This window comes from Tyto alba, unplaced genomic scaffold (assembly GCF_018691265.1).
Source record: "Tyto alba isolate M040663 unplaced genomic scaffold, T.alba_DEE_v4.0 Super-Scaffold_26, whole genome shotgun sequence".
Classification (NCBI taxonomy): Eukaryota; Metazoa; Chordata; class Aves; order Strigiformes; family Tytonidae; genus Tyto; species Tyto alba.
This window is the reverse complement of record NW_024881300.1, coordinates 2063254-2082678: the sequence shown is the minus strand read 5'-3', so window position 1 is coordinate 2082678 and position 19425 is coordinate 2063254. Positions and strand designations below refer to the sequence as shown.

General features: G+C 45.7%; 1 protein-coding gene across 2 annotated transcripts; it reads right to left on the bottom strand.

Annotated features, from left to right (window-relative positions):
• Positions 1–9707: 9707 nt before the first annotated feature.
• Positions 9708–18599, bottom strand: CMTR2 (cap methyltransferase 2). 2 transcript variants are annotated; one of them, XM_042797736.1, is made up of 2 exons: positions 18548–18599; positions 9708–16657 (listed from the first exon to the last, which is right to left on the bottom strand). In XM_042797736.1, exon 2 carries the CDS (start codon positions 16636–16638, stop codon positions 14371–14373), a length of 2268 nt encoding a protein of 755 aa, XP_042653670.1. In that variant the 5' UTR covers positions 16639–16657; positions 18548–18599; the 3' UTR covers positions 9708–14370. The 2 variants fall into 2 exon arrangements, with proteins under 2 accessions (XP_042653670.1, XP_032843385.2); XM_032987494.2 differs by lacking the exon at positions 18548–18599 and adding an exon at positions 18262–18418.
• Between the last annotated feature and the right edge of the window lie 826 nt (positions 18600–19425).

Below are 19425 nucleotides of genomic sequence, written 5' to 3'. Positions count from 1 at the left end.
TTTTATACAACAGCTTTCCACCCAGCTCACTACAGCAGATCAGTGGCCTACACTTCCCAATACTTGCTGCCAGATCACACTGGGAACAGATTTCCTGGGTCAGAAAAATCACAGCCAGGTAAGATTAATTTGCTTTTAATGTCCTGCCTCAGTAATTCCTTGTGCGAGGACTGCGTGGTCAAAACTGATCCCAGGTTTGTGGTACTGGATGTCCCACCTGGGCTCACAGATGGGTAAGCAGCAGAGGGTATCACCCATTTCCAGTTGTGGTCGCTCTGGTCAAGTACCAGCCTCTGCCATAAGCACCACAGCAGCATAAAAGAGACAATCCCTGCCCCAGAATAATCATGAACTATGTTATCAGCATGAACTCAGATGAAGACATCTAGTCTCTACCATGAACTACTTTATCATTAAGGAGCACAAAAATTGAGTGGACCAACATTAGACAAAAGGCAAGACTAGAAAAGAACACCCTAAGGACACAGTCAGAGCGACCCTGGCTGTAGTGAGGGAATAAAGAAGTCAGATAGAAGCATAAAACCTCTTCCATTTAGTTTCCAGAAATCCTTAACAACGGAGAATTTTTCCACTAACCAAGGGCTTTCCTACACAATAACTTCTGCAGCTTGGAGCAATGCAGCTGTGCATTTGAGTATATGCACACCCGGTGCGTACAGGCTCGCAGTTGAAACCTTCGCATCCTTCTCTCTTCATTGCTGTTGAAACCTTTTGACTCCCCAACCCTACACTCTGGTTCTGCAATAATTCCCCATACAAACTACAGTTCCAGGCATATCCTGCTGAGGATGGGATCCTGAAAGCGAAACTGTTCGCAATTCAATTTTTTCCATAGGAAACACTGGGATGGAGAGGAATGTGGGCAGGCACTTCGGAAATACATACGGCCTAAACGCACAAGAGCATGCATGACGTGGAAGATGGTGAGACAGAAGCAAGACCACTGGGGTTGTCAGCTGCCAATTCAACACCTGGTAGTGACAAAAGTAATAAAGGAGATTCTAACTGCTTTTTAAATACCAAGCAATAACTGCTTATTTGCCTGAAGTTTAGAGTGGAAAATCCCTTCGTAGCACAAAACCAAGCTTCGTGATGTCCTGGTGCCCCTGTCTGACCCATCTTCAAACAGATCACCATTCTGAAAGGTCTCACTCAGCTGCTTCTCCTGTGAGACTGAACACCTGACAAATCTTTCACTGCCAGCGGTCCTGCTGCCTCTTCCGATCCATTACATTTTCATCACCACCTTCAGATGCCTGCTGCTCACCAAGGTCAATGAAGGATGAAGGAAAACAGGACAATGACAACAGTAACCAGAGCTGGGTATTAAATAACTGACAGCTGAGCTCTGAAACGGAAGCGACAGATAGGTTTTACTGTACAGAAGCTTTCACAATGCAAACACAGTGTATAGACAGGGTAATAATCCCGTCCCCAGGTCTCCAAATCTCAATCAGTAAAAACTACTCACACCTGCAAGCTTCCTTCCGTAAGTTTAAGGACAGGGGATCTTCACCTGGAACCAGATCCAGCCCACCTCTGCGCTGTACTGCCGTTTTGAGGTGTTGCCTCTGCTACGGAGCATTCTCAGTATCAAGGCACAAAAGCCGAGATCATCGCATACGTCTGCAAGGTTGGGTGCAAGGCATCCAGACCTACTCTTCTGAACAAAGCTGCAGGAGCAAGAAAGTCTGTCTTATCCTCAGCGAGCTTGCAATATCCATGATCAATACCTGCGCTACCACTTTTCCTACTTAGAGGAATCCTTTCCATCCCCACCATTCAGTTCACCAAGTAGAAAAAACCCATTCTGGATCAAACCCTCTTTATTGTCTTCCTTCTCCAGCACTGCCAGTTCCAGGTCTGATATCATTGCTCTCCAGTCACGACTTGTTTTAAAAGTTTTTTTTGGTGTTGTTTTGCTTTTTACATTCTATATTTGCTGTGGTACTTTATGCTTTCAGGCTTATGTTTGCAAACTTGTCTTAGCAGTTACAGGCACTAATAAAAAAAAAAAAAAAAAACAAAACAGAACAAAAAACTGTCCTAATCGTAACAGGAATAGCCAGGGATTTCATGAAAATGCCAACACTGAAAGAAAGCAAGGAAGGTTTGAAAGAGTGCTCATCTGCAATTCAAGCAGAGTCCTCAAAAATAACAGCAGAACTGGGGAGGGTCCCATCGAAGCATGCAAAGCCCTCATTGATGCCTTGCTTTTTTTAAATCCTCAGCTTCACATGATGATCAGAGTCATGCCTGCCACACCTCCTCAGCAGGTGCTTTGAGATATATGTACCTCTTCCACTTGGTTTGCCAGCAGGGCCCTACTGAAGTAGCATCACCGCACCCTTCCCTGCTACAAGTAGGCCAAAAATAAGCAGATTGACTTGTCCTTGCTTATCACCCAAGATTGTATTGCAGAGACCTAGGGAGGTTTCTTGGTATAAAGACAGCTCCTCTGAAATGAATGCATCTTGCATCAACTGAGGCTAGACTTTAATATTTCAGTAGGAACCAAGATTTCATGTGTTGGCCCTATTCCAAAAACTTATGCTTCTTACATCACATGCACTAGAATCAAACAAAGCATTACGGTTTAACTAATTTTTTCTGCTCCATCTATCTCCACAGGCAAAAGAAATAGGCTTCTGGATTTGAAGTGGAATCTCTGAAGTTTCTGCAGAGCTTTCCTTTCCAAAAAACAAATATTTACACCCACTAGCACCAGCTGCTTCTTTTCTTCTCTCCTCCATTTCATTTCCGGATGCATTGTTGGTGCATCTGCTCTATTAATTAAAACTGATTTACACAAGACAAAATTGAATCCTTAATACAACCCTTCAGTGGAAACGAGTGACGTCTAAAATTGCACTTACGTCTTGCAAAATTCCCATGTCCCATTTTCTCACCTTCACTGCCTGAAAAGTGTTTCGCTCTGTTCAAGCCCATAGGGAATTCTGATAGCTGAAAACAAAAAAATAATTCAACCTAACCTGACTCACTCCTAGCTCCCACCATCATTGATTAACACGGTGGGCACTGGGGTGAAGGCAGGCGTTTGGGTATTTGTTTTCATGATCTGACCATTTTTCAGGCTCATCTTCAGGAGAGCAAGGAGTGGTGATGTAGTTTGGCTTCTGACATGAGCTGACCTGATAGTGCTCAGCAAGGCTGGACCAGCCCCTGACGGGGAAAGCAAAGCAAAGCAGCAGAGCTGAGGAGCAAGCAGCTTCACCACTGTGCATCACCGCTACTACAGGTGTCCTTCTTCCTCAGAAGAGAGGTATTGGCTTCTGACTCTGGGGTTTGCCTGTTGTCAGGAATCGAGTGGTAACTTCAGGTCAGGAGGGTTACTGAGCAATCCTTGCCTTTCATTATCGCAGTATCTGCAAGAACTTGACATCTTCCAGACATGGCTCAGAAGGGCTTGAGGTGGGAAGAGAAGAGCGCGCAGACAGCACACTCTCAACCTCTACTCCCTCTGGAAACAAGACAAAAAGCCTCTGCAAACTACAGATGAGCTTCTGTCCACGTCTCTCCCAGTTCCTACTGTATCCGAACACCTTTCTGAGACTCTGCTGGCTGTTTTAACAGAACCTTGCCCTCTCAGTCTCTGCATGATACATCAGACACAAAGGCCACCTCAGTCCCCATATCAGAATCCTGGCTTCAGTTTCGTCTCTGCTGTGAAAAGCCTCAGAAGTTGAGTCCTTAAAACCTCATCTACCTTCGGGGGAAAGATAAATATACAAGTTGGCTCTAAGAGCAGATGGTGTCTAAAGGAAATTATGATAATTAAGCTTCAGAGCTGTAGATTTCCAAGGGACTACTTCACTCCGGCACCAGACCTCTAGGCCAGTGCAGCAGTTATTAAAAGTATAAGTTTCACCACATTTTATTAATTGCTAATTACTGCTTCATTACTTCCACTCATGCTCCTGAGACTGCTGCTGTCACCGTTTCCTTCAGGAAACTGTTCAGGTCACTTCAAAACTGCAGAGTGACGTGGTGAGTAAAGTCGGTTGTTGTAACCTAAGTAGGTATTCTCAGCCGCGACGTGTGCTTAGGCCCAAAGCTGTTCTGAGGTCTGTTAGAGTTACTGAGCACGCTTTTCAATCAGGATCACGCCAGAGGACTCTGGTCTCGGGTTTCTCACACAAAACAGTGATACTTCATGCGGAAGGTGCAGGAACTGAAAGTTGGACAATATCCAGAGCTTTGAAGAGGTTTCCAAGACTGAAAGCCGTATTTAAGTACAGAACTTTCCCAAAACTAGTTGCATAATTAAGAGCCAAATCACATCTCTGAATATAAATTCATGGGCTTATAGTGCCCTGTTTCATAATGGAAACAAAGCCAATTTAAGCTTTATTCGGTGCCAGTGTTATTAACTGTGCATCTTAGGCATAACTGTATTTCTCTATAAATCTAAATTTCATTAACACCCTGGAATAAATTACTTTGTGATTTATAGGTAAGGCCATAGTACTGACAGTTATTAAACACCCAGCCTTCTGTGGTATTATTGCACAAAGTACAAGCTCACCCTAGTCGAGGACTAGCCTCTCCAGGGTTCCCACAGAGCCGAGGTAAGTTTTTGAACTGGCTCTCTTCTCGCTCCCAATATGCCGGCTGGAGTCAGATCCCTTTCAGTTTGTGCTAACGCTCAGTGCCAGTTCTAAGAGATGCAAGGCTGCTCTCTGATTTTCAGACGCGACAGCGAGCCTCCACTGCTGAACATCACCGTTCCTACCAGCCAGGAATCCTCCAGTCCTCGGCGCACTAATCCCAAACGCAGCCTGTGCTACTGATCTGCTCCACGCAGGGCTCTATATGCTGCCTGAGCAGCCTGCGGCGTGGTTTCCTCAAGCTACCTAGCTGGGTTCTTCCTATCAGCATTGCTGCAGTAACGAGGGCAGGGAGCGCCGGCTGCTCCGATGGCTCCCGTGATCCAGATGTCCCCCAGCAGCAGCAGTCCTGCCCCACACCCACACTCTTCTGCTGAACACTCGTCTCTCGGAGAGCATCGTTATTTGAGGGGACACGTAGTTATTCAGCAGCCGCCTCGGGGTGGAGTTTTGTTGTGACCCCAAGACAGATTTTACTACATTTCAACTCAACGGCGTTGAGTTGTGCTCCGTCGCCAACCTGGGGCAGTCGACTGATTATAAAGCAAGTATTTAATCACCTTAACTCACTAGAGACTTAAATAAAGGCACTTCAGCACCACAGTCCCTTCATTCCTTAGTCTAATCGAGGTTTCATTACCTCCTGGCTACCGGATCATTGTTTTGAGGCACAGGTACCTGACAACTTAGGACCTAGGGGTACCTCTGCACCAGCCTTCATTTGTATCCGGCAGCATTCGTCCATTCATCTCTTCGCTATACAGATAATGATCTCTGGCTTCAGCAACAAATAAGATTTGAATATTGATCCACTTCTCCCTGCTACCCCCAATTTAGACAAACCAATTCACCAGCAAGTGACAGTCACTTCTCCCTGATATCCCCCAATTTAGATAAATGAATTCTTTAACAACCAACAGTCATCCTCATTTAGTAAAGCACTATGAAGATGCACTATAATAGATGTGTTCAAGTTTCCTATGGAGAAAAAATATTGTTTTAATAAAAGGGGCCACTAACTGGTGCACTAGTTCAAGTACAAATCGTATTACAGGTAAAATTTGATCCCCCCAGTCTTGCTGGGGGCCACTGAGGACCTGACACAACACAGTAAAAGGGAGTTTGCTAAATATCTGTTCAGCCAGGGAGAGAGCTGATTTGCTTTGTGCTCAGTGATTTGGCTTGGCTTTCAACACTGCCTATTTAAATTCAAAAACTGGCAGGCACGCTAGCATATTAAGGTCTATCAAAATTCATATAAGATTTATAATCAACATAATGTAGTATATAAATTGACTTTAAGGACTGAAGAAGTCACATAGGCAGTTTAAGGTCTGTAGCAGCAAAAAGAAGACATCTACATTTTCCCTGTATTTTCTAATATGACATTTCATGGGTTTAGGCACTGTTTTTATACTGTTATGCCAGGAATGCAAATATTTCATAGAACTGTTTATGAGTTTGAATAGAATTCTGTGCATTTACATTTCTCTGTAATTCAGTAAAACCACATTAAACAATATTTCCACCAAAAGCAACCTGACAATCCTCCTAACAGGCTCTTCCAACCCAGCCCCCCCCATTTCAAAGACCATTCACTTCCAAAGTCCTCACGTCCCCTGAGGTACGTTTTGACATTAACAGCCCATGCTTACAGTCTAGAGTTTCACGAAAATCAAGCGAGACACTGTCCTGCATTTCAGCATACACTCAACACCACTTCTAGTTTACAGATTTCCCCAGAAAACACCTACCAGCTCCAAAGGAATCAAGGCATCAGAACAGCATACATCCATATTGACACATATATGTAGCCAAGGCTGTGACTGCTTAGACCATGGGAATCTCTTCGAGAAACCTGGTATGCCGGGGGCTGAGGGGGCCCATCTGGCAGAGAAGAGGAGAATCTTCGGCCACGGGCTTGCCAAGCTGGTGAAGAGGGATTTAAACTAAAGTTGCTGGGGGAGAGGAACATCAACCCATCCCACTCCTACCAGTTTGATGCCAGTGCCGGCAAGAGATGCCCAGAGCCTGGAGAGGGGTCACAGGGCAGCAGGGGAGCACCTGAAGAGCCGCACAAAAGAATTCCAGCCAGAAAGTCAGCTTCATCAGGGCCCGGCTTAAATGCCTCTATGCAAATGCGTGTAGCATGGGGAATAAACGAGGAGCTAGAGAAGCGCGCACACCTCCAGGGCTACGATTTATCGGCATCACAGAGACGTGGTGGGATGGCTCCTGTGCCTGGAGTGCTGGAGTGGAAGGGTACGGGCTCTTTAGGAAGGACAGGCAGGGGAGGTGAGGAAGGGGGTCGCCCTCTATGTCCACGACCAGCTGGAGAGCAGGGAGCTCTGGCTGGGGACGGGCGAGGAGCCGACCGAGAGTTTATGGGTCAGGATTAAAGGGAGGGCAGGGACAGGAGCCGTTTTAGTGGGGGTCTGCTACAGGCCACCTGACCAGCAAGACCAAGCGGGTAAGGCCCTCTCCAGACAGATGGGAGCAGCTTCACATTCACAAACCCTGGTCCTCAGGCGGTACCTTCAACCACCCCAACATCTGTCGGAGAAACAACACAGCGGGGCATAAGCGATCCAGGAGGTCCCTGGAATGAGCTGATGATAACTTCCTTCTCCAAGCGATAGGGGAGGCAAGGAGGAGAGGTGCTAGGCTGGACCTTGTTCTCACCAACAAGGAGGGGCTGGTGGGAAATGTGGAGCTCAAGGGCAGCCTTGGCTGCAGTGACCACAAAACGGTGGAGTTCAAGACCCTGAGGGCAGCGAGGAGGGCGCACAGCAAGCTCACTACCCTGGACTTAAGGAGAGCTGACTTTGGCCTCTTCGGGGATCTGCTTGGCAGAGTAGCTTGGGATAAAGCCCTGGAGGGAAGAGGGGCCCAAGAAAGCTGGTTGATATTCAAGGATCACCTCCTCCAAGCTCAGGAGCAATGCACTCCGACAAAGAGGGAGTCAGGAAAGAACACCAGGAGGCCTGCAGGGGTGGACAAGGAGCTCCTGGGTCAGCTCAGGCATAAAAAAGGAAGCCTACAGAGGGTGGAAGCAAGGACAGGGAGCCTGGGAGAAAGACGGAGAAATTGCCCAAGCAGTCAGGGATCCGGTTAGGAAGACCAAAGCCCTGGTAGAATTAAATCTGGCCAGGGAGATCCAGGGCAACAAGAAAAGCTTCTAAAGGTACCTTGGTGATAAAAGGAAGACGGGAAAACCTGGGCCCGCTCTGGGAGGAAATGTGAGACTTGATTACCTGGGATATGGAGAAGGTTGAGGTATTCAATGATTTTTTTTGCCCGTCTTCACCAGCAAATGCTTCAGCCACACTGCCCAAGTCACAGAAGGCAAAGGCAGGGACTGGGAGAATGAAGAACAGCCCACTGTAGGAGAAGATCTGGGTTCCTTAGATGGTCTCGAACCTAAGGCACACAGGTCCATGGAACCTGATGAGATGCATCCACGGGTCCTGAGGGAACTGGCAGATGAAGTGGCTAAGCCACTATCCATCTCATTTGAGAATTTGTGGCAGTCCGGTGAGGTTCCCATAGACTGGAAAAGGGGAAACATAACCCTCATTTTTAAAAAGGGAAATAAAGAGGACCCAGGGAATGACAGATCAGTCAGTCTCACCTCTGTGCTTGGCAAGATCACGGAGCAGATCCTCCTGGAAACTACGTGTCATTGCTTGAGCCCAGAGAGCAACTGAGCCCCACGCAGCTGCTCGCTCATGCCTTCATGCCCTCAGGAATAGGAAGGAGAAAATAAAAGCAAAAGGCTTGGGAACCAAGATAAGGACATGGCTTCACCAAGGGCAAATTGTGCCTTAAATCTCGTGGACTTTGAGGGGGTTACAGCACTGTGGACAAGGGAAGAACAACTGATGTCATTTACCTGGACTTGTGCAAAGCATTTGACACTGTCTCGTACGACATCCTTGTGTCTAAATTGGAGAGACGTGGATTTGAGGGATGGACCACACAGCGGATAAGGAATTGGCTGGGTGGTCACACTCAGAGCTTCGGTCAACAGCTCGATGTCCAAGTGCAGAGCAGTGACGAGTGGCATTCCTCAGGGGTCAGTTTTGGGACCAAAGCTGTTTAACATCTTTGTTGGTGGAATGGACAGTGGGATCAATACACACCGACAGCACCGAGCTGTGTGGTGCGGGGACACGCGGGAGGGCAGGGGTGGCATCCAGAGGGACCTGGGCAGGCTGGAGAGGGGGGCTGTGTAAACCTCATGGAGTTCAAGGCCAAGGGCAAGGTGTGCCCAGGGGTCGGGGCGATCCCCAGCACAAATCCAGGCTGGGCGAGGGGTGGCTGGAGAGCAGCCCCAAGGAGAGGGACTGGGGAGTGTTGGTGGGGGGAAAACTGCCCGTGAGGCAGCACCGTGCGCTCACAGCCCAGAACCCACCCGTGCCCTGGGCTGCAGCCAGAGCAGGGGGGGCAGCAGGGCCAGGGAGGGGATTCTCCCCCTCTGCTCCGCTCTGGGGAGACCCCCCTGCAGTGCTGGGGCCAGCTCGGGGGCCCCCAACAGCAGAAGGACCCGGAGCTGCTCGAGCGGGGCCAGAGGAGGCCACAGAGATGCTGGGGGGGCTGGAGCAGCTCCCCTGGGGGGCCGGGCTGAGAGAGTTGGGGGGGTTCAGCCTGGAGAAGAGAAGGCTCCGGGGAGCCCTTCGAGCGGCCTCCCAGGGCTTAAAGGGGGGACAGGAAAGGTGGGGAGGGACCCTTTATAGGGGGGGTGGGGATAGGATATGGGGTAATGGTTTTAAACTGGAAGAGAGTAGATTTATATTAGACTTAAGGAAGAAATCCTTCCCTGTGTGGGGGGTGAGGCGCTGGCCCAGGGTGCCCAGAGCAGCTGTGGCTGCCCCCTCCCTGGAAGGGTTCAAGGCCAGGTTGGACGGGGCTGGGAGCACCCTGGGCTGGGGGAAGGGGGCCCTGCCCGGGGCAGGGGGTGCCACTGGATGGGCTTTAAGGCTCCCCCTAACCCAAACCATTCTACGATTCTATGAAATAACATTTAAAACCTAAAATAAAATACTTTTTCTCTCCAAGTAACATTTATTTTCCTTTTTTTTTTTTTAAAAAAAAGGTCTTTTAACACTCACTTGTAGACCAAATGAGAATATGCAATAGCCATGTAAAAAAGCATCCCTTCATCTACTTAGAAAAATATATACATCCTTCAAAACAAAAGCACACATGGATTAGTTACAAAGCAAAAGCTCTCGGCTGTACAATCCTAGGGGTTTCCATGTGTGCAAACATGAACATACCTGTGCGTACAAGAAAAGCAGCACACAGCTGGCAAACTGTTTGTTCAGGTGGTTGTGCCTTAAAGCCTTTTTTAAAGACTTTTAGCAAGGAAAGGCTAGCAAATCCCATCAGCTGCATGTTACATGAGCCTCTCCTGGCTGGTGGAAAAGTTTCCTGCATTTCAATGTCTCCTAAAGGTTCTGCTTGTTACATGCCTAAGTGTCTACAGCCACTGGCTAATTCTTTTAGCAAATTTCATTCTTAAGACTTGAAATCAGCTCTGGACTCACGAGGAGTCACAAGAGAGGGCTCGATGGCAATCCAAATTATTGCCTAAAGAGTAAGCAATGAACAGGCACAGGCTGAGCGCTTTTCTGGCGTAAACAGCTCCATTTGATCCCTCTGTCAAGTGACTGAAGAGCACAAAGAACTGGAACTAAGGATATCAGCGTGGCATTCACAAAAATAGTTGCAAGAACGAGATGGAGAAACCACTAGCAGACTTTGGCAAGGAAATTTTAATGTCAGTTTTCACTCACTAAAGTTGTAAAAAAGAGACTGATATTCAAAGGCTACGAGGTGAAATTTAAAGGCTTTTGTTTAAAAATGAGAAACGGGGACAAGTACCGATAAACACCACCTTTTCATACCACCCAAAATGGTAAGACAAGTTACACAGGATTTCCCCCACTTCACCATTAAGAATTAAATCAACCGTAAATTAGAGGGATGTCAAAAGACAGTTTTTAGGGATGGTAGCAGCAGGCTCTGAGGCTTCAGCTTACTGGTCAACCCCTCCTTCCAGTGAATCGAGGATTTGATGTTAGGTTTTTCTTTTCTCCTTTCTACATAGGCAGTATTAATCCCTTCCTGTTAAACCCCAAGATGTTTTTCTAATAGAATACAATTCTGCTACATATTCTACTTTTACAATTAGTAATTTGATAGATCCAGCTTAAATTAAGATGAAAAGACATCAATTAGTACCATTTTAATAGACTACCAGATTTCATACTATAAATCTCATTATGTTTTGTAGAAAGTAATTAATTGGAAAGTCAGTGGCAAGAACACATACAATCTGTGCACATCCAGATGAATTTAACTATAATACAAAATTACTAAAATTAGTAGCAAGTCTCTTAGCTTTAATGGAACTCAATTAAAAAAAAAAAATAATCAGCATTTTCACTTAGCAAAGTAGCCAATTCATTCAACCCTCATGCAACCGATTTCAAAATGTTATGTTGGCTTAAAACAAAAGATCCAAAAAGTTTCAGAAAAATAATGTAGCTCATAATTACTCACTGGGACTAGACACTGGTCCTTCATTGGAAGCCCATAACAGCAGGATTGCAAAACTAAATTTACCTCAAGTTTGAATGAATTTTGATCACATCATAACCAACTTATTCTCTCCACCCCCTCTATTTTCCCCTGTGTGAAACCTGAAGCTCCTAATTATGAAAACCAATGTCCAGTTCATCTTCAAACAGGTAAAAAAAAACTTAAAAACAGTCAGGATACTGAGACACTTCATCATGTGTCACCCAAAATCAAATCAAATTGGCCAAAAACTGACAGCCTCGATGAAGGCAGGAGTCATCAGACCCTCTCCACAAAGGTTAATACATTCTTCCTGTGCATTCTTACATATTCCAAAAGTCACAACAGAAATTAAGTGTCACTTCTCAAAGAAATCTTTGTTCTAAAGACAGCTAGGACAATGCAGGATTCTCACAATTAAAAGGACAAGTGTCATTCCTAACTTTGACACTCCTGCCATTAAGACAACAATAATAATAATAAAAAAAAAAAGATTCTCCAAACCACATCCTTTCTTATTAACAGGAACAGCTGCTGTCAAAGCATTTCTCCTGCCATCTCCCCATGTCTGCCAACAGAAAAGTTAGAGCAAATCAGGTATCAGGATCCACAGGACATTGGATTTCCTTTGGTTTATAGATCTGGCTTGCCACAGGAGGGCTTGAACACATTTTGGGGGGGATACTTCCAAAAACAGAGGGATTATGCTTCCCTACTAGCTCAGTCTAGTGTATCTTGAAGTACATAGTCCTAACTCCCCTGAAGCTCTGTGACCACCTAAGATGTCTTCTCCTAAAAATTTATGACAAAAAAAAAAAAAAGGAGATTGACTGATGATATGGGGAATGATGGGATGGGAAGAATCTCTAGGAAGTCTACAGTTTGTCAGATGTACAGAACAGACCAAGGAAAGCTTGAAAAACTAAATTAATTTTCTCTCACAGTCTGTCAGTCACGTCAGGATTTTACTTTATCTATAAAACAACAATTTAAAAATATTAGACTGACCCAAAGTTATTTCAGTACCTACTAGATGAGGTGCTTCTGGCTACTCATGCCTCCATGGCAGAATATCAGAGTGTAAGTACACCCATGCACTTGAAGTGTCTCATTTACCACTGCTCTGAGAGACATCTTTTCAAATGCTTCAGCTCAGTGGGAGTTTCAGAAGCATTAATCACCTCTGAAGCAGTGGCAGAGGTATAGGGGTGTCTTTGGTTGGCCAATACCTTTATCTTGCTTTTTGTTTCAGATAAAGATGACTTCTACAGGTGATCTTTGATACTCTTTCATCATCTGTTCTTCTACAGTTCTTCCTCCCCCCTTCTTTATTCTGGTTTTCAGTGTTTCTTTTTTATTCCCCCGTGAAATTCATCTGTGGCACTGCTTGCACTCTTGAGTTTACAGGTTCAAAAATGATTTACAGGAGAAGCTATTACTGCGTATATCTCCCAATCTGTAGCCTCTGTTCCCTTCCTTCCTGGTCTGAGAAAGGAAGCATGACTCAGCTCACAGCAAAAAGAGCAAGTTCATATAAATAAATTAAAATGGACAATGACCAATCCCACCTTTTGTTATGCAGCTTCTATTTACATGCAAGTATACAAAGCAAGATTTTTAGAAAATGTTATGATTTAGTCAGACCTGAGCCACCAACTCATTCACCTATCAAGTTTTTAAGTAAAAAATGAACTGTTAAATGCATTAAACTCTGCCCCGATCAACGTGGCAAGAAAGCCTATTAAATGTGCAGCACCTCCAGACAAAACAGTTTTTCAGCAGGACTTTTAATCCCTTACCAGTAATCAATTACCCTTCAAGCTCCCGTATCACATAATTAGAAGTGCTTCCAGAAGGTGACTGGTAATTCATCAGGAGACTAGGTTTTCCTTCTTACTAACGCCACTCTTTTGACCTTTTTCTGCAAGATCCTGCACGTACTGACAGCAAAGCCATTTTTCCCTTAAACATTTCTCCCTCTGAGCAGGTTTTTCCATGTGTACTACAAACTTAAAACTAAACATTAATACACACAACTTAGGCCTCAAAATTTAGCTCTCAAGGGAGCAATACAGAAAATAAAATTTTACTCCCTTAAAGGAACAGTCAGTTACCAATTTCATTATTTTTATCCTTAGGGGGGAACCAACTGAAATCTTAATCATACCTTCCCAAAGAAAGTTATCACATACTTCTCCAACTTAATGCTCCCACAGTGGTACCCAAAGCATTTCTTGATACACAAATCTGTGCACAATCACATTTTTAGCCTGAAAAACATTTGCAGTTCCTCATTAATAGCTGCTGCAATAGACAGATACAAGTCTTTGCTTTCACTCAGGAGTCTCAAACTATTTTAAGGAGGGCCCGTAAGCCACTTAAAAATAACATTGTAAGAGCCCATTCATTGATGGGGAGACAAAACCATACAATAGCCTGTCAAAAACCATACAGCCTGCTGCTCTTCACATAAAGAAAATTAAAACCAAAGAGCATCTTTCCCTGGACACTTCTGCTACTGCCTACAGGCAGTCATTTTTAACCCAGCCTTTGTGAGACAGCTACTTGCTCACAAGACACTCATCCCTCAAGTCTTACATCAGGCTTGCACACTGCTGAGCATTCTGGCCCAAACCTCACATTTCTGCTTCTACCAACGCTGGAAAAATACACTGGTGTGTCAAAACTTCCACATTTTGCTCTGCAGAAGAGGGCTAATGTCACACAACAGGGTCCCCCCGTCATCTGGCCTGATGCAACAGGTATAAACCACCATACCACCTCTCATCAAAGGCCACAGTTCTGAGCCAGGTGTGAGTTTCTGAGTCAGAAATTCGCTCAGAGCACTGTGACAGAGAGGCAGTTTCTCCACTTCAGTCACTGGCCCTCCCAAGTTTCCCCGTGCCCAAGATTGAAGCCTGGGGCTACTGTAGGACAGGCCAATATGGTGCAAGTGGGATTGATAGCTCAAAGCACCCTCCCAACAGTAACAATGTCACATCAAGGTTTTACAGTAACATTACCTTCACATTAACAATGCTTTTAACACCTTCTACCTGCCTGTGAAACAAGGTCTAGCAGCAGCAACTTGCCCAATTCTAGAATTATTCTAAAGTGCAATACTGCTAGTCCTTTGCTACTGCTTAGCTTGCACAATCAAATGGAGTTGTCTCTTTGCAATGGCTGTGTTTAAATCCCACAAGAAGTCCAGCAGTTTGCCCTGGAGGAGAACTTCCATAGGCACAAACTGCAAAACCTGCTGGGGAGAGTCCGTGTCTAGGAGAGAGCTCATTAGCTTGTTCAGATGCTGCAGATACTCAACAACTGGATTTGGGAGGCCTCGGTAACCAATGCACAGCAAAGCAGCACTAGTCCTTAAAGGCTCATGGGAGGTAGGACAAGCAAATGTGATGCATCTGAAACAGCAGTGCAGTATAAAGACCAGGCCAGCTGTGAAGCGTGTAAAGCAAGAGAGAATGGGCAAAATCAGCGCATCTCCCATCGTAAGCTGATTCAACGAATGCAGAACACACTCCAAAAGCTGCTGCTGGTACTTTGGTTCTCCATCATAAAGCGAAGAGAAGCTGAAAGTCACCAGTGTGGCCGAGTCCAGGACCTTTATTTCCATACTGGGTTGGCTTTCAGTATCACAGAGGAATGGAAAGTCCACCACAAGGCACTTGAATTGGTCACTGCATCCTTCATTTAGGACCTCCTGATGACACCGGGAAAGATCAGACACTTCTGCCAGTATCAGCTCCCCAGGAAGAACTTCACACGAGTGACAAGTCTGCGGCATTTGTCTGCTTTTCAGCCTCCCCTGCACCAACTCGTTCATAGCTTCATTAAGATTTTCCAAGACTTGACCATCACAAAACGGAGAACATTTTACCACTGGTAGTCTTTTTCCTTCCAAAATGTACCACAAGCTACACTCGAGGTTACAAGACAATCCTTCCAGGATGCACATTTTACCAGCATTATTTAAACTATGTTCTTCAGCCCAGTGATTAAAATAGCCCTTTGCCACTTTATCATTCCATGTAAGGGTTTCCAGCATCTTCCTTTCGTTGTATGTACTAAAATATTTGTTTCTTTGCCCAAACCATTTTGCATTCATGCTGCAACCAGTCTGAGATTTCTTGACAAGCCAGTTATTTCTGGCAATGGGTTTCATATGAAGTCTTTGCACGAAGAACTCTACTGCACAATCTCTTAACTTGTTCAGTTTCATCTGCTCTGCTTCTTCCATACGCTCAAAGAGATGGATGTTCTCAGAGATAGTCTCTACCTGGCACTTGTGGAAGAACATGCAACACTCCTCATGTGTTTTAAGAAAAGATTCTGGTAGCATATGCTGGGGAAAAAGCGCTTTGTTGACCATTTCTGTTCCAAAGTTCTGTATCATCTTAGAAAGCAGCAGATGAATGCTTTCTCTGCCCATATAACGAAGACAAATCACATAGGCCTCTGAGTTTCCGGCTTTGCTAGTGGCTGGCTTAAAGACATGGACCTCCTCAAAAGAGCAGTTTAGCAGAAAGAGCAGATTGGTAGAACAGTGTTCAAACAGAGTGAACATCTTCAAAACAAAGGATCCTCCAGTGCTCAGGATCATTAAAGCAGTGACTGTTTCACAGTAAAGAAGGGGTGAGACAAGAGCCTCCTGTTCTCCAGGATTTCCCTGGCAATCAAAGCTGCCATCAGCAGTTACTAAGTGAACCGTGGCCATGTTACTTACAAAGTTTTGAAGCCCTGTTAGATGTTTTAATGTCATCACATCGCCGGTGTTATCTGGGCCAAAGTACCACCAAGGCAATGTATTTGCTATAAGACGGTCATCCATGATCATCGTAAGGGTGTCATTTGCTTCATGATACGGGTTTAAAGTATTAGCTACCCAATTCCAGTCACAAGGGATATGGTGGGATTTCAAGTAGTGGTTGAGGCTGGCTATAAAAGCTCCAGGTGCTTCACAGAGGTGGACAGAATTCAGTTCTCCATCCTGAAGAGCTTCTTCAGGAAGAAGAGGAAAACTGCACAGGATCTCATGAAACTTGCACCACGCCTGGGTACACAGCTCAGCATTCATAGATTTCTTCACATGAGGAATTATTTTCCCCGCTTTATTGGTAAACGAGGTGTGCTGATGCCATTCATCCAGGTTCTTATCACTCAGTTGATTCTTCACTTCATTCATTGAGTCCTTCAGAGCCAGGAGTGAGTTGAATTCCTTGTGATCGCATGTAAAGGCATCACTGGGATCTGGTAGCTGCCATTCATCACTCACTGGCTTAGTGTAAGTAAACTTCTTTGCAAACAGCTTCTCAGTTTCAGAAAGAATTTCAGGACTGAACTTTTCAAGGTTTATAGTTTGGTCAACATAAGGCTTCTTACATTTGTTCATTCTCGGATTGATTCACAATCTGGAGAACAGTACGGGAGAAGAAACAATGTCACTCCAATCATACATGTATATAACTAGACAAAGCTTTTTTAAAAAAAACTAAACATTTCTCCTGTTTAACCTCCTGTTTACCTGTTTAACGAGAGAAATGTTTTACAGAATCATACACCAATGAGGAAAATGAGAGCTATCCTGAATGAGGCTATTTGGAAATCAGAAGGCTCACTGGTTCAATGACCCTTCATGCTATTTACATAGAAAGTAAAGAGGAGCTAGCTGCTGCTTGTGCTCTTCACAGACCACTGAATGCTCTGCTCACTTTACAGGTGTAAACACTTAAATACAAATCTCTCCATCACAAAAGAGAACATACCACAAGCCATACAAATTAAGTGGCACAGAAATCTTTTCATCTGATTATGGTAGTATTTATCTGAGAGGTCAAAGTACGGAAAATGGGGAGCTGCAAGCAAAGGCAGCTTTGAGGCAGAGCAGAGCAGCTCCTTCTCCTATTTACTAATAGCTAACCCTCACATCTCTTCCACCAAGCCCCGTATGATGCTGGGAGAGCCCCTTCAGCTGAAGAGACCCTGGCAAGGGGTTTAACACCAGCCTGCAATTAAAACCCCTTTCCTGTGCTCAGCATTACAGCTCTCTGCTGGGCCACTGCAAACCCTTAGACCTAGCTTTCCCTACTGGAAAAACAGTGATTAATCCAAAGTGAGAAGATACTTTCTTGCATCCATGGTCAATGCTAACTCGTGCTTGATGTTAAAGAAAGTAATACAAAGCATCGTGCTTTGCATGGATAAAGGCAGACTAACATGAGCATACTCCGCACAAAGCTAACAAGGCTGCTACACAGTCCAGTGCACAGTACAAAGCACACAAGGAAGAAGTTAGGTTCACTAATCAGAAATCAGCCAGCCAGCAATCTATTCAAAACTATGGCACTCATTTAAGCAAAGTAAGTTAATCAAAATTACTGCAAGAGACAGGAAATCCCTCAGCGTATCATTTAAACATCCCCCCAAGCCGTTCCATTTCCTCAGTGGCAAAACAAAATGATCTTAAGCGTTACAAAAGTTTAGTGTGAAAAAATACCAAATTAAAGAGTTAAACTTTGGAAGCAAACAGGATAAAGAATGGCAAATCTAACTTTACTCTTCCTCTTGAACCCAGGTAGCATCTCAGACCACAGACCTGCGACCCCAGCCATCTCCTCTCATTACCATCTGCCCACCGAGGAGAAGCATGTGGTTAAGTACATACAGATGAAGTTTCATCTCTAATTTCCCCAATTCAATTGACTTTCAGGAAGTATATTTAGTTTCACTTTTCCTTTCTTCAGATGTATTTTGGTTTTAACCTAGACCTTTCTCTCAACATATACTGGGGAGAAAAGGAAAACTGAGGGAAACACAGGAAACCACTGTGTCTTAAACCAGTTTCACTCTATTTTTAAATACAAACTATGAGCAGGGCCTTTTAATTACAGCTCACACCAGCAAACCCCTGAACAAGCTATCATCCAAAGCACGACAAGGAAACACGCAGACATGCGCCTGCTTTTTCTTTTTTATAATTATTTCCGGCGCCCACTGGCCTGAACTCGATTCAAACCTGCTAACGGGCTTCGGGCTCCTCCTCGCCCTGCCGGCGGGGGAAGGCCCACGCCCCGCACACCCGCTCCCTCTCGGATCGGCCGCCAGCCCCGGCACAGTTCCCCGGGGGAACCCGATCTCCCCTTTCCCCGCCTGCCGCCACGGCGCGGCCTGGCCGCCTCCCTCCGCCCCGGCCGCTCGTAGAGCCGCGCCCGGCGGAGGCGCCTGCCCGCGCCGCCGGCTCGCTACGCGAGGCCCCGGCTTCCCCGCGGCCTAGTGGAGCCCGCCCCTTCCTCAGCTCTTACCCAGCGGGCTGCGGCGGCAGCAAGCGCGGCAGGCCCAGCCCCTTCGCTCCGCAGCCCTGCCCCTGCCTCAGCGGGGCGCCGCAGGCACCTCCCCCAGGGCCGAGAGGACTTCTGCTTCTCTGGTTTTTGTTGTTTGTTTTTTGTTTTGGTTTGGGTTTTTTTTTTTTTTTTTTTTTAATAAATACGGAGGTTTTGTTTGTTTGTTTGTTTGTTTTTTATAGCAGGGCGAGGCCTGGAGTGCCACCCATCGCTGTTACTATGGGAGAGGAGCAATGAGGCCGCGAGCGAAAGCTGCTCAGGTAGGGCAGGAGGCAGGTCGCCCGCTCGAGGCTGCTTCATTCACAGGAGCCAAAAAGCAGGTTGCTTTTCACCAGAAAACCCCGCTCATTTGAGCTGGCTGGCTTCTGCAGGGGGGAGCAAAGAAGCCACCTCCCAGCAGTAGAGCATCCCAAAAGAGGTAAGGAACACTTACAGAAGTTATTCAATTAGCACTTACCAAATGATAATACTTACAGGTTGCTAAGAGAAAAACCAGGAGGAAAGCTTTGTTGCCATCTGCTAGCAGCCCCTTGGAGAGAAAGTGCCCTGCATCTTCTTTGCCTAAAGACTTGGGACTTCTGCCCTGCAGAGCCAGGCACAGCTGTCCGAGGAGCAGGGCCAGTTAGCAGCGATGCTCCTCGAGAGTTCTCTTTGGCCTCTGTAACCCACAAGCAGCTACTTAAAAAGGCTCTTGCACATGCTAACCCACTTCACTGCCCTTTCTAAATCCCCAGGAGACTCGTTACACCCAACTTAGGTTAGCAGGAGGCAAGAGCCTTGAAATACTAACAGAGCAATAACAAGCAGAATCAAGCATCCATTGCAGCAGCCCGGGAAAC

What these genes read in the sequence shown, in the direction of transcription:
- CMTR2 (XM_042797736.1), bottom strand. Translation starts at nt 16,638, where the DNA reads ATGAACAAATGTAAGAAGCCTTATGTTGACCAAACTATAAACCTTGAA.